This window comes from Bacillus rossius, chromosome 15 (assembly GCF_032445375.1).
Source record: "Bacillus rossius redtenbacheri isolate Brsri chromosome 15, Brsri_v3, whole genome shotgun sequence".
NCBI classification, from domain to species: domain Eukaryota; kingdom Metazoa; phylum Arthropoda; class Insecta; order Phasmatodea; family Bacillidae; genus Bacillus; species Bacillus rossius.
Window position 1 is genome coordinate 42187317 of NC_086342.1, and position 16330 is coordinate 42203646.

At 35.8% G+C, this 16330-nt stretch overlaps 1 protein-coding gene across 1 annotated transcript in view; it reads right to left on the reverse strand.

Moving 5' to 3' along the window:
* Window positions 1-1998: 1998 nt before the first annotated feature.
* LOC134539487 (serine/threonine-protein phosphatase PP1-beta catalytic subunit) overlaps window positions 1999-16330 on the reverse strand; it is a 56901-nt gene continuing 42569 nt past the window's right edge. Inside the window, exons 7-8 of the mRNA XM_063381563.1 lie at window positions 13879-13991; window positions 1999-2838 (exon numbers count right to left, since the gene is read on the reverse strand). Of these exons, the coding sequence (XP_063237633.1) occupies window positions 13893-13991 (99 nt within the window). The 3' untranslated portion in view covers window positions 1999-2838; window positions 13879-13892. The remainder of the gene's footprint in view (window positions 2839-13878; window positions 13992-16330) is intronic.

The following is a 16330-nucleotide window of genomic DNA, read 5'->3' on the forward strand; positions in this document are numbered from 1 at the left end:
TAGGCCTAAAATGGTATTTTATTCACTAAAATAAACACATTTCATAAATAATATTTCTTAAACTAGCTAATAAATAAATCCTTTTAGAAATTAAAATTTTTCGATTATAGTGTATGTTAAGTGTTGATGAACTTGCTAATATTTAGTTAATTATATATAGGTCCTAATGAACATACACATTCTTAAGTAATATTAGCATACAATCTTACTTAAGAGTTTTTATTAGTTTTTCTATGTCTAATTTTAAGGTAACAAATTAGAAGAGTATTGGGTCTTTTTTTCTTAATAATGTACGTAATTTTGTTGCCTGTACATAATAATGCATTTTTGGTTGATTATTTCTAAAACATAAAAAAATTTAAATTTGCATATTTATAAAACAGTATTTTATTCACTAAAATAAGCACATTTCATAAATAATATTTCTTAAACTAGCTATAAAATAAATCCTTTTATAAATTAATTTTTTTTCGATTATAGTGTATGTTAAGTAAATAATAAAAACAACAGAACTGTTATATACGTGATTTTACCCAATTATGTAAATTATTGTTTTATTTACTCATTTCATGTATAATAACCCAAAATTTGATAATAATCTAGGCGTTCATAACACTGATCATTATAAAAAATAACTACTATAACATACAAAGAAGATCGCCTGCAGTAGCGGTAGCAAAGCGAACGAACTATCTATGACCTGTCTTCTTTGAATTCGTGATGGGAGCGGACGAACTAAAAGAGTGACCTAGTTCGCCAAAGAGCTGCAAACTAAAAGGAGCGCTCCCGGTCGTGAACTATTATGCGCAAGTCTATAATAAAACTTTACGAACGTTTCAGCAGCAATGTTTGGTAATTCAGATTAGCCAACTGCCTTTCCAAAATATATCTAATGTAAAATGAGAATCGCTGAATACGCACAAGAACGCCGAATTACAGCAATTTGGTTATGTTGCTTTTACACTTATTTTAATATGGTCGCAATAATCCACTGTGAATTTGGGTAAAATCTCATTCAAAAATTATTTCATTTTAATTCTTTAAAGTTTAAAGTGCAGAGATGTGAAACATCTTAATTTTCACGTTCACGTCACCAAAGATTTGGTTCATGGCCGTATGGTTTACCATGGCAGGTAGCACAAACAAAAAAAAAAAAATTAGGTTGTTTACAATGGCAAATGTAGCTGCCATGATCAAATAGTTAACGTTTACATTATTTTACTTGCCGTTTACATTTACATAATTTTCTTTTAAAATTTATGGTTTTGTCTAATTATTTTTGAAGGTTTACTATTAAATGCAGTGCTGCTGCAACGTAATTTCCGAAAAATGTTTTCGCTTAAAGCGGGAAAGTAGATACTGCATTTGAACTGTAGGGAAAATGGCGGTGCAAGTAAATAAATACGTTAATCACCGTAATTCGTAAATCAGTAACGTAAAAAAAGATTGTATTATGTAGTTTAAAAATTATATTTGCATGCATTTTAATATTTTCTTACGTTGCGTGGGAGATGTATTTTGCAAACTTAAAAACAATGCAGGAATCGGTCATGGTCGATTCCAAAACCATTGTATTCTGAATCCCACGATTATACTGGAATCGGTGGAACCGACCGATTCCGGAACCGGAATCGACCCATCACTAGTTTAGCCCCATCCCTATGTTTTCATTTACTTTAGTTATTACAACATCTAAAAATTCACATATTGTGTACGTTTTGCAGTGTTTATGCCAAAAGACAGAGTTGGTGTACTGCTTTGTTGAGTAAAATCAACCTAACCAAACATTGCAAAAATTTCACAGTATTTTCAAAATAAGTAACCTGACCACTCATTAACACTGTAAACCTCTAGAAGTATCAAAATACCCTCTTAGAGAATGAATAGAAAACATGTTAGGAAGTGTGAAGGGGGGGGGGGAATACATTTTTAATTATTTTTTTTTCTTTTCTGGTCAAGTATCTTTCCTTCAGAATCACTAAAGAAGCTTACACAAAGTTATATAATTTTTTTTATTCATAAGTAAAGATGAGCTGTATATGCATTTCAGAACAAGTCTTATTCCTATCTGGTTATACATTTTAAAATGATCAATAAAACTATTAAAGTACACATACATAAAGCAAAATTAGGTGTTTAAAAAAAATCCTAGCAGTGTACACAAAGTGATTCCAGTGTAAGCTAAGACCGGAAGCAACCATAGCATTAACAACCCGAACACAACCTAACATTAGCCAAACACACCACTTGCACTATCACTGAAAACAAAACAGCAACTACTAGAGTTGTTGAGTCAAGAACAATCTGGTTACTTCTTTTAGTCATGATAGCCAAACTCATTGAAGGATTTTGGATCAACTCCATTTGATGACAGGCTGATGACCTGAAGGCGCCTGTAGCAGGACAGACACGTAGTTCTGTCGGCACTGGCAGGCGGTACACATTCCTTTGTTACAAATTATTTTCAACAAACAACTGAACACTACTACTGAAGAACTCAAATATTTTTTTAAACCAAATATCTCATGACAACTTCAAAATTTAGTAATAAAACAATGACATTGCAAAATTTTTATTCCAATCAAATGCAAGCACCCAAAATGGTGGTTATACTAAAAGCATATCATTACTTCAATAGCAAGATCAATACTATATGGCAAAAAATAAATACATTTATATATAAAAAGTGAATAGTTTTCAACATTACAGTCGCTGGTAGTGCAGTGGTGAAAAGTTTTGTAATTGTTTATACCAAAAAACAGGGTAGTAATCACCACAGCTTACACGAGTTGGTTGCAGCGATGTACCCTTCACACACCGCTCTCTCACGGCTTGCTCCTGAAACACACGTCCCCACCCTTGCTAGAGCACACTTGTACGCCCCTGGCCTGCACATCTCTCCAGTTCCACCACAGCTCCAGCTCCAGCTCCAGCCTGCAGATTCTCATGAGTGACTCGAGAATGCCAAGACTATTGGACTTTGTTAACAGAACAAAAGAAGCCAAAACAAATTATTGCTTATTAATACTTATAACTACAGTCAAACCACTATATGTATATCGAACTCGCATGTATCGATTGTCCGTGTTTATCGTATACTTTCTACGGTCCCGGCAAAATTGCCATACAACTAAGGTTAAATAAGTCTGCTTGTACCGATGTTCGAATTATCGTTTTGTCAGCATTGATCGTACAAAATATGTGGTCCCGTCACTATAAATTATAATAGATGATCGTTAAACCATAAAGATTTTGTGGAAATAAACATTTCTTAGAAAGAAACCATCATAAAAACAGTAACAATAGTATACAGAAGTAGTAAAAATCACCTTAAATCTGCAGCCATTTTATAATTAGCAACGAGTGAACAGTCAACAAACAGTATATGGCTAACATTGGTGCCATATTTCCGTGAAATCGACTCGTCACGAAACGTTGCCACACTATCGACTTGTATTTATGTAGGAAACTTTTTCATGTCGGCTAAAATGGTAACGTAAAAAACAAAACATTTTATACAGTACGTATATAAAATCACTTCAAGAATAAACATGTCCCTTATTATGACTGAGCATTGAGACGTCTCGTTTATAAGGTACAAAGAAACCAATATGGCGTCCGCTCCGTTGAAAATTTATTGATTCCTGTGCAGCATCGTGAACACATTTCTGTAAGCCGGTATTTCATTGTTCGGGCATGCTATCCTAATCAATGGCACATGTTACTTCCTGATTCTGATCGGTGTTTCCTTTACATGTGCGTGAATGTTGACTTAACCCTTTCCTGCCTGGCGGTACTTGTGAGTCCCACAATGTTTGAAGCCCCATAGAAATAGTGTGTGCATGTTTGAAAACACATGCTGCCTGTCGGGACCTCTGGGTCCCTGTATAGCTCCGCTCTGCCAGTTTTCGAAGAAGTTCGATTGACAGCCAAGAGGTTGCAGCACTAAAACGGCAGCACTGCACCAGTCTGGAGCGCCCCTTTTTTTGTTTGTTGAGCTGGACATATGATAAATGCCTGTCAGGACTTAAAATTCCCATAATTAAAAAATATATTAAATATAAATAAAAAAATTTGGAAAAAATTATGGCCTCCTTTTATGCCTACTTAAATATAAATTTAAAATAAAAATTACAAAATTCAATTTTTTTACATTTCTAGGCAGGAAAGGGTTAATAAAAAGTGCAAAAGTGAGGTTAACATTTTAGAGCGTTTAAAATGTCTCGGCATAGTAAACAGGTGAGAACACTTGATGAACGAATTAGGATTATTGAAGAAATTGAAAATAACCCTAGTGAAAAACATGTGGATGCAGCTAAGCGCCTGGGCCTACCAGCCTCCACTTTATGTTCAATTTTTGCAAAAAAAGAGGACATTCGTTTACAAGCAAGCAAGTACGGGCCATCAAGCAAAAAACAAAAAAAATGGTAGATAGTCGACTTTCAAAGAAGTTGAAGATGTGTTATTCTCGTGGTATCAGCAGGCCAGAACTAATGGTATTCCTGTTGATGGTACAATATTAAAAGAAAAAGGAAAGCAGATTGCCCTGAGGTTGGGCATTGAAAATTTCTCTGCATCAAATGGTTGGGCAGCAAGATTCAAAGAGCGTCACGGCTTAACTTACAAGAAGGTGTGTGGCAAGAGTGCTGGTGTGAGTGTTGAAACCACAACTGATTGGTTAAATTACAGACGGTTATGCACCTAAAGATATTTACAATGCTGACGAAACAGGCCTCTTTTACAACTGCCTGCCCGACAGAACATTGGCCATGAAAGGTGAAGCCTGTCACGGGGGTAAGATGTCGAAGGAAAGGTTGACTGTGTTACTGTGTGCAAACAGTGATGGCAGCGACAAGCTTCAACCTCTTGTCATTGGAAAATCTCAGAAGCCCAGGTGCTTCAAAAACATTAAGACATTACCGGTAAAATACCATGCAAACAAAAATGCTTGGACGACTGTGGAGATTTTTACTTCATTCCTGCGTACTTTGGATTGCACTATGGGAACTCGCTGCAGGAAAATAATTCTGTTTGTGGACAACTGTGCTGCACACCCTAAAGACGTCGCATTTCTTCGCAATGTGAAGGTTGTCTTCTTACTGCAAATTGTACTAGTGTATGCCAGCCTCTTGACATGGGAATTATCAAGTGTTTTAAACATGAGTACCGGAAAATGTTCGTGCGAAAAGTTGTTGGGCTTCTTGATTCCAAGAGTGAAAATTCCAAAGTGGAATTAAAGCTATTCAAGCTATTCATTACATAGCAGCATCATGGAAGATCACTCCCATAGTGATTCAGAACTGCTTTTCCAAGTGTGGAGTTGCACAAGAAATTCCATCTAGTTCTGTGTCGACTTTGAAGATGATATCAAAAAACTTGATGAGAATCATGTAGGCTTTGACACTTATGCTACTTGTGATGAAAAAGTGGTTACTTGTGGTGTCCAGAGCGTGGATGAAATGTGCGAGGCTACAGAAGCAGTATATCAGCACAGCAGTGAAGAAGAGGAAGAAGAAGCGATTTGCCAGAAGAGAAGGTCCCATCATTTGCTGAAGCGCATTGTGCACTGGAAATACTGAAGACTTTCTGCTACGCTCGCAGAATGAGTGAGCAGGATCAAGATACCATGCTTCAAATGGAGGCCATGTTATTAAACGTGAGAAGAGAGAATGTAAGACAGTCAACCATAAATGACTTCTTCAAGAAGAAATAAAGTGGTTAAAAATAGTTAGTGTGAAAGTGCAATTTAAATACAGAATATTTAAAATTTTATAGTGTTATTTTTAATTAGTTTTTTATTACATATAATTTTTTTTTAATAGGGAGAGTAAAAGTACACATTGAGGAACTCAAGGACTAGGTGAGTTAATTTTTTGTATGTACTGTACCTGATTTGTATTTTTCGTAACTGGCCTAGATTTCTTTGTAGGTCTATTGTGCATAGTGTAAATTGTATTAAGTAAAATGCTTCTAGAGCTGGGCCGATGCCGATCCCCGATCGTAATAATCGGCCGATTTTGTTAATTTTGCCGATCATAATGATCGGCAAAACGTAGCCGATCATTGGTCTCAGGGGCACAACAACAGGGGGGGTCAAGGGTATTTTGCCCCCCCCCCCCCCCTCTCTGAAACCTTGAAGTGGGGGCAAACGGGGGCAAAGAAAGTGCTAGGTAATCAATTTTTAGATAATAAAACTGCTTAAATAGCACCATTTTCCACCTTGAAATACACATTTTCCCGGGGGAGGACCCCCGGACCCCCCACTTCAATAGGGGGGGATCGATGATTCTTTATTGCCCCCCCCTTTGGAAATTTAGTTGTTGCACCCCTGATTGGTCTCCTACTGCAAACTCATAACATTGAATAATTACCTATACCTAACAACTTTCCATGTTTGATTATGGTATTTTTCGGGAAGAAAATTCAATTATTCATCGAAAAATAATAGGATTTAATAATTTAAAACTACCCACACACGAAAATCATACCAATAAAGTAAACAAATAGCGTAAGTTTTATTAACATTGAACAGTTACATACCTAAGTATAAATTTCCACGTATATTTACGGTACTTTCGGTAAAATAATTTTCCATTATACTATTTGCAAAGTTATTTCTTATCATTTACGAACCGAAAACTATGTATTTGTTTACCATTTACGGTTAATGATACCGCAATGGCGAATTGCGACTGTTGTTTAGGTTGGTAATGTGACGCCAGAGATTGGAGTGACGCGCGACGGAATTCGTACGGATTAATGGCTCTAGTAGTCTCGTGGTTAGTAAACAACTACCTCTTCGGGAATTTATCTATTTAGTATTTTCTCTCTAAATATGGCCGATTGAAAGTTTTGTTTAGCAAAATTAATATTCTTATCCTGTTTAGCGAGAAATAGAGCTTATTTTCCTTTTGTATAAAAACCTGGTTGATGAAGAGTTTTGTTCCCCATTTAGAGGTATTTCGTATTCACAAATTAAATTACAATTGGGAATTATTGAAAGTTTGTTGACGGCATTGGGGGGAAAGAAGGGCAATAAAATTATCATCGTTGACGTCTACCGGCACACATGGATCACAGAATGACGGAGTTGTGATTAGATAAAGATTTGGTTTGACCTCATTAAATTTTAACGCACTACGGTAGAACCTCGTTAATCCATGACGCACTAATTCGGGAATTGGATAATCCGGGACGTTTTAAAAGTGCAGAAAAAAAAGAGAAGTAAAAATTGTCAGCGCTTAAAATTAACGTCACGCGGGCCGGCGGCCGGCAAACACTACAAGCCATCGCGTGGGCCGCCAAACTCTGCAACACTGTTTGTACCGATCCTTTGTGTCGCCCCCCTTTCAGTTGTCACATTTGTCACTCTTGAGGGGGATGTCCTGACTTTTGCTTCCCCTCTCCCGTTTGTTTGAATGTTGTTTCACGTGCTGCTGAGTTACTTTCCGCCCGCCAAAACACGGCAGGCGCCGACGTGTCTGGCTTGCATTGGGCTGAGCACGGGAGGGGGGGGGGGGGGGGGGGGGGGGGGCTACCATAAATTAATGTGTGCAAGGTCAGCACGATCTTATCTTTCTCTCTTCGGCTGTTGTAAATGACCGTGAACTAGGGATGGGGCGAATCCTGATTTCCTCGAATCCGAATCCTAACTCGAATCCTCGACTGGAATTGCCGAATCTCGAACCCAAACCCGAATCTTTTAATAGATGATGTCCACATATCTAATGTAAGTGAGATGTATTCTGCTTGCACTAAAAGTCCCTTGACTTTATCACATGTAGTTTGGTACATTTCTGGTATAAGTGTATATAAAGACAAAAATTTTTTCTTGAGAAATTTCAGTTTTAGTACAGATTAGCGGTTAGTATTTTTTCTATAAATATGCTAGAGGTCTGCGAGCCTAAAAATTTTACTTCGAGCCGAGCTCGAGCTTTTGTGGTACAGTTACACTTTTGGGAAATTATTTTTATCTTAAACTTAATATCATGTTTGAATAAAGTATTAAAATGAAGTGGGCTTATTAATTTTGGGTAACTATTTACAGAGTGTGTTTACATTTTGCACTGCTAGAAAAAAAATAACATTTTTTTTCATTGAATCTTACCTGTTTCCATTGGTTCATTAGTAAATGATATCATCCAACTAACATAACCAAGTATATGTTTGTGTAAATGTAACATATCTTTGGAAAAATTTCACCCTTGTCAATTTTTCTGGAGTCCTTACTGAGCTTCAACAAACTTAGCACCAAAAAACATGTTGTTTGAAAAGTACATTCACAATGTTTCAACATTTCCACTTTTCAGCACAATAATTCTGAGAGAGATTGTCACAGAGTATTAAATTCTGTTCTTTAATCTATCATGCAGAACAATAATTTGTTCTGCACGTTCAGGAGTTAAATTAGCTCTACGATTGGAGATAGTGTTTCCATCAAAAGAGAAGCGTCTGTCGCTGGCAACCTGCTTGGCTGGAATGCTTTAGTAAAATTGCTTAACCTCAAAATTAGTGTCATAAATATCTGTAACTGGTCATTAAAGTTTAATCATTGAAAGTAATAAAAATAAAAACATTTTACTTTATTCAATTGACACTTGCAAAAAAAAACATACACACAATAAACCTACATGGAAATTAAAGTCTTTTTCAATATCCTGCAGTATGAAATATGTTTACTCATGTCATTAAATGTAGAGCTGTATTGAAGAAGCCGATTTTGCCAATATTTAGTTGAATCGGCATTTCTGCCGACTTCCGATACAGTACGCTCGTTAATTTTCGGCCGATATTACTGAAAAACGAAAGAGACTGCCATAACCTAAAAATCCACGAGTACCATTTTCACTTTTCGTAGTAGTACTGCATTCTTTCAGATCGCATTATTTCTTAGCAACATGTGCCAACCGTACATATCAAAGTTTAACATCCTTTTTTTTTTAACAATGTTCTTTAATTTAATATGTCATAAATAAATAATACATTATGTTACGGTAACTATAGTGCAAATATGGTAGCTATCATGCTTCTGTAGTAATTATGGTACTCTACAAAGAATCTTTAGTTCTTTTTATGGTAATTATCTTAAAATAACTATTGGGTTTGTACTGTAGTTATGGTACATCATCCATATTTCTTCGTATGTTGTTGTTCATTTGTCTTTTCTTCATATTTACGTGTGCCATTATTTGAGACAAGAAGTTTCAGAAAAAAATTTAACGGACATTATATCACACATTTAATGGCGTAAATGACGAGACCTCGGGCGATTTAAACGCTTTATACGGAAAAACCTACCATGCGGGACCTCGTAAGCGAGTTTTACTGTATTTTTTCCCCGTAAATAGTAAAAACCGAATCCTTTGACGAATCCTATATCAGACCCGCCGAACCTTCGAATCCCTAGGATTCGGCGGATTCGGCGGATATTGGATTCGGTCGCCCCATCCCTACCGTGAACTAATGGCTAGGCAGTGCCGTATTTTTTTAAGCCGAGACACTAATTCGAAGATGGCCCTTACCGTGAACGGATTATCCGGGGTTTTTTTTTTACAGGATTTTAATTATCCGGGCATCGACGGGTCCCAATTAACACGAATAATGGGGAGTTTAATAATTTTATCCATCTGCTGCCAAGGCGCAGTAAGGATCGGGAGATGTTACCTCACATGACCTTGGCCTTAACCCAGCTGCACACCGGTGTCTGAGAAGCTTGACAAGACCTTCCGGGCTTTTAATCGCTAGTCGGTGAAATTCGGTAATCCGTGATTATCTCGGTCCTGACCATCACGAACTAACGAGGTTCTACTGTAATGTAATTAGTATTGAAAATTTAAATTTGAAATTCTCTCCTTAAGAAATTCACACTTACATTAAAAAAATATCAATTTTAAATCCTGTGATGTTGCTTGGATAGGCCACACATTTCCAGTTTTTTTTTTCAGGTTGTTTAAAATTATGTTTATTACAAAATTAATCACAATTCAGAGGTACTTGAAAGGCTCTAATCGGTTTAGAAGATCGGGAAGATCTGCAGCAGATGATCGGCATCGGCATGATCGGCAAAATAGGTGATCGGCCCAGCTCTAAATGCTTCCATTTTAATTTTTTTTTTTCCAATTGATTAAACTTTAATGACAAGTAACTGATAAATTTCTGACACTAATTTTGAGGTTGAAATATTATTTTCAAAATCTACGAGTGATTACCGCATCTATTGAATGTCCGCATCTACTGAATTTTTTTGTTGGTCCCCTGAAAAAAGATAGATAGAGGTTTGACTGTACTTATTAAGCTTTAAAAGTTACAAGCCCTATGTAATTCAGTTCATGTGTAGCTTTCCTTGAGCACACGTGACAGCATAGGTGGATCATGATCACTGACAGTCAGTAGTGTAAGTCAAGGTGCTGACGGCATCAGTGGGTTACGAAAACAGATGTAATGCTCAGTGTGTTGTTGGAAGAGTACCATTCGAGAAGAAAGTGGTGTAACTGCACAATGTTGTTCCACTTGCACCTCACTGGCAACACAAGAGTAATATTTTAAGCCTTTTGACCCTACTAGGAACTGTACTTTCAAGTTTATATAAATTTCAAAACATAACTTACAATTGTACAGTATACTAGCATTAACACTCATATTTTAGCTCTAAAACAAGCCTGTGAAGTTTCATGTTCAACATGCATGGAACCACATCCCCACATGAGTGTATGTATGTATATATATATATATATATATATATATATATATATATATATATATATATATATATATATATATATATATATATATATATATATATATATATATATATATATATGCAAGCAGTTAAGTCATAGTAGGTCACCCACTCTTTTATATATCACTGAAAAATTTTTTTTGTTAATTGTTTTCAAAACATTAATTAGTGGTTACCAGTACAAGACTGTTGCCTGACAACATGCAGTGCCTGAAATCTGCCACTTTCACCCACTGGCAATGTGCAATCATTTTTAAGTAAATAATATTTTCTTATATACTTTAAAATATTTATCATTCTTGAATGATACTCTACAATAAAAAAATAAGTTTTAACTTTACCATCAAAGCTTCAAAAATGTGATTTCATTACCCTCTTTTATCGCATAATCATCGCACCTGTATTTTAACCCGTCAAAATTGGGAAAAAAAACTTCTCGCGTAAACATTGCATGTTGTTTTTGGTCCCGCTATTAGATGCAGAGCGCTTTGTGTAGGTATCTATTACTAAGGACCCCAGAAAATGGTAAATAAAACTGGCTCATTTCGGTGTAAAAAAATGACTAAAGCGGTGCAAAAAAATTACAAAAGCGGTGCAAAAAACCGGTGTAAAAATTAGCAAGCGGTGCAAAAAATCGGTGTAAAAATAAGCAATCAGTAGACCCCAAAAAATTGTGAAAAAATTATGCCATTGGTGGTGTAAAAAAAACCTCATAGCCTTACTGCTTCCTTATTTGCCTGGCCAATTTTTGGGACATAAGTTTCTCTAAGTGTGTTGGCTGATGATGGCAAATCCCCTGCACCTAAAATGTATACATAACTTACAACATACTTATAAATAGGTAGCATTTATAAGGTTATCGCTGAAAATACTAATGGGCTAATTTATTCAAAACAATTCTTAGCCAAACCTAACCTAACCTTTTATAGATTAGGTACTGCTGGATTACAGAGTCAAACCATCAATCAATGAGTCAAAAATATATTGTGGTGTGCTCACCATTTCACAATGCAATCCATTCTATTTATGTGTTTGTTAATCTGAGGTACTTGCATATTTATTTGAAATAAAGGTAAGTTGGGTCTAAAGGTAAGTTAATTGATAATTGTAGGCCTACATATGCTTATGAACTTTTATTAGAGGGGGAAAACATTTCTAAATAAATAAGGCTAACCTTCAACATGGGTGTTACACCATTCCCTCATAGCTGGATGATCAGCTTTTTCCAAAGGAATATTAACTTACAGCATCATATTAACAAAATCAGAAAAAAATTGTTTTCTGCACTTTAAAGCTTGTTTGTTTTATTCACGCTATCGCCTATCGAGATTTGTTTAGACACGGTAGAATGCTTGACAAAATAATTGTCTTTTATGTTTTGTTTTGTGTGTGTCATTTGCCACATGCTTTTTGCACGTGTCTTTGCGTGTACAATCAACCCGCACGTTGCAGAACTTGCACATCATAATTTTGTCCCGCTGATCAAAAATATAAAATCATCCGATTTTATCTCTCTTTCGCGATCAAACATTGTCGAAGATTTCGGCATCTTAGCCACAAATTCAATTGTATCACAAAACTTACAAAATGTGGACGGTAGTTGTAAACACTCATAGATATGTGCACGCAAAAATGACTGCCATCTTAGCTCCATGCGATTAAATTAGGTTAGAAAAATCGACACCAGTGCGCCTTGCGGCAGAAACGACCATTATTCAAAACAATAAAACTGTGGAGTCAATTTGTTATGTTGGTAGTGCGCACATATCGATTGTTGACAATTTTTACATTTTGTTTTCATTTGCGATGGCAATATTTACTGTTTGTAAACAGAGTAATAAAAATACGTGAATTTTAGTAACGTGTCAAAACGAAGATAATATCACGGCACTAGTCTTTCAGTCTATGTTTATTTCACGCCTATGTTTATGATGGCGTAAATAAATAGAACTTACGACATAAGGACATTATTTTGTGCGAAAAAGCGTGAATTTCGCGACTATGTCAAAATCAAAGGAAAGTCGCAAAATTCGTTTAAAGTATCAAATTTTCGCGTTATTTCGTGAATTTCGCGCTTCACCATTTTTCGGGGTCTCTATCTATTACGTATAAAACAATGTATTTTAAAGTATAAATCTAATATTTATACAGACATTACCACTTACTTATTTAATTGACAGAAATACCAAGCTGTCTGACGTGTAAACTTTCTTTTAAAGACGTTTTTAAACCTTATTTCCTTTATCTGATCGTCTGCGTCGCTGCGGTGTACCGCTTAAACATGTAGCCAGCACTAGTTGGCATCATTCGTGTTTGGTTATGTTGCTTCCCGTATAGAGCGTGCCCACGTAGTCGAATATCGATATCTCGCCAATTCATGCAACGCGTGCTCTCTGTCAGGTGCATTTGATAGCCGGCACTCTTTCGTGGCAAGATTATACTACGACGGTAGTTACGCGTTAGTTCACGTCACAGCTTCAAGTCGCTTGTGTTCGGGTCACAGATTTTGTGTTTCTATTTAAAGTTGAAGAAAGGTTTTTGTTTAATGAATTATTAATATAAATTGTTTCGGGTGCTCTTGTATACTCCACCATTTTTTTAAATAAACGTACTTTCCACGAACGGGTTTTGTTTTTATAAATAACTTTACCTAACAAAATTTTTTCCCCCCGCATAATCGTCGAACCCCTACTTTTCAAACTTAATTTTAGAATAAAATTTGCAACGTTTATGCGAGAAAACACGGTATATGCACCAATGTTAGGCATAACTTAGTCATCAGATGTAGAGTACAAATATAAAATTAACCATGTTATATTTCCTTTCATTCAACTTACTACACTAAATAGTACCTATCTAGAAGCAATTCATGAAAATATCTTGATCCTGCTCCTGCAACTAAAGACGTGGGCTAGCTCGCCTACTCAGAGAAGAGCTCAGTCATAGCTGGCCAAAGTATGCAACATGACATTATCCTCAACCAAGTTGTTTGTGACAGTATTATCCGTGTTGTGCACGGGCTACCCAGTTTCCAGCAGACTGGTGTGCGTATGGTCTTCACAAGTCCACAAGTGTCAGCGTCAGAAACACCTGATGGATCATTATTCTATGTTTTTACATGATACAGATTCACTTAATACCTGCAACGAAACCATTATTTCTTTTTGGTAGGATTTCTCTGAGGTGTGGAGGGGCGCCCGGAGTTCATGCCTGTGTACTGGTATTTGGCCTTCTTCTCCGAGGGCTTCAGGATCTGGAACAAGAAACCTCATTGGATGGTCCCCAGCTCGCCACATAAACACACACTTCTAACACATGCAAGTAACATGTCACCTAATTTCACTAGATGCTGACAGTTTAGAAGGAAAGATGTGCACAACTACCTAACCTTCCATCGTAACAGCTCCAAGTACCTCTCATTGCTCCAAACAGATTGTGTGGATATGATGTGTAAATGTTACATTTTGATTTACAATTTTGGCTTTCTTCCTAAACAAATGCTGAACTTAAATTAGAAATAGCTGGAAGTAAAATAAATGTAAAACACTTCTATAGAGGTTAGGCATCTATCGAGAACAATTGCAACCATGCTCAATATTGTAAAACGACTCTCGACAGCAGCACTTACGCATGCTACATAGGTTGTGTAAACTGTGATTATCATCACCACAGAAGAAATATAAAAATAAACTTAAAATTCTTATAGGTATTGTTTTGTTTGCATTGTCATTTTCCCTGGATATTACTTTCCACCTTCATGCAAAAGCATTTCCCGGAGTTTACATCACCACAGTGCAGCATCTGATAGAATATCAGGAAAAAGTCCAGACAGAACACTAACAATCAAAAGGTAATATTTTTATGATTATTTTCAATACGTCAACGCCTGCGATCACTGCAGCTTTGCCATTGTAAGTAACCTTCAATTCCAATTGTTTTGTGTGTCACAGTAAACTATACAGTCATAAACCTAACGGTTTTGTGATGATGAACATGAAAAATCCAGTTAAACTAAAAATATTCCATACGTAAAGGTATTGATTGGTAAATGAGGTTATACGTATTCGTGAAATTACAGTAGCAGTTGCCATTATTGAGCATATATTACAATTAGATTATGAAAAATTAAATGTTAATCATAAATTCCAGCAAATATGGAGTCTTTGTGGATGTTCAGTGATGCTCATGTAACTAAAATGTTAGTTGAAGGTAAATTTTTTCAAAACTACTTAGTATTTATGATTTCAAATTAAAAAAGGTCTTTTTATGTTAGCAATATTTAAAAAAAAAAAAGCATACATAATATATAAACTGTATAGTTTATATTACAATTACTAATGATTTTGTTTTGTACTTAACTCATATCCAAAAAAAAAATGTTTTTGGAAGAAATTGGCACCAGTGAATTCCAAACATTGCAACAAAAATATAATTTTTTTTTCTCTATTTCATAACCGTAGCGACAGTTTGAAAGTGGTTGTGTTTATTTTATATAATTGATCCCTTCAAAATTATGGAATAAATTGTATGCTACTATAGGATTATTCAATATGTCCAAAAAAAAGTGGAAAAAAAAAAAAACACTCACAATCAAAGAATTGGACATTTTGATACCCTATGATGTGCACGTGAACAGCAAGTATCTCTTGCCAACGAACTTAAGATTGTGTTCAAAACCAAACATGATTTTGAAAAGACACACTAGAAGAAAACTCTATGAATTGTGGGGTACTGACTGTGAAGAAGCAACAGTATGTATGGATAACAAATTTTGAGAAGCTAGAAGAGATTTTGAAAAAGTATTTCACTGAAGCACAGTTGGCAAACATCCCTAACCAAGGAGTTGTACTTTGTGTGAAGGCACTGCAAATAGCTAATAGGTTAGGATTTGCAGGTTCCAGGAAAGGACTAACGTTGTGTTCAGTAGAATATGAGGCCAATGTGTAAGTATGAACACAGAAATTTTTGAAAACTGGAAAACAGAACAGTTACATCATCATCTCTTGACTATGCACGAAAGGATGTATTTAATGGAGACGAAACTGGACTTTAAAATAGAATAAATGATGCAGTTCATAGGCATGACGAGCATTTTTTCAACTAAATTCTTTTCAACTTGCTGGAAAAATAATTCCCCATGTCTTTCAAAAATTCACTGGTTTCACCCTGCCTTGATATTTGGCAGTACACCAATCCCTCACTTAGCACGACTAATTCGTTCCTAAAAATGTTCGTGTTAATCGAAATCGCGTATTCTGAAGCATTAGTCCCCATAAATATAAGGCTAAATTATTTAATGTGTTCCAAGATGTGTAGGGAAGTAATCTTTACATAATATAAATGCGTAGAATAATACTTGAAAATGCATATGTCATATCATTTATCTTTTTAAGCCTACCACCGAATACGTTAGATAAAGAAAAAATGGCACAGTGTAACGGGAGATAAGTGGTAACATATTTACCGTCAGTCAGCAGGTTGGCTTGCCCGCCCAGGCGTGACCTTCAACACGCGCGCGCGTCTGTCTGCCTGCTGTTGCAAGCAGCTGGATCCTTTGTTATTATGTTTAAAACTTAACAAAATTAAAACACT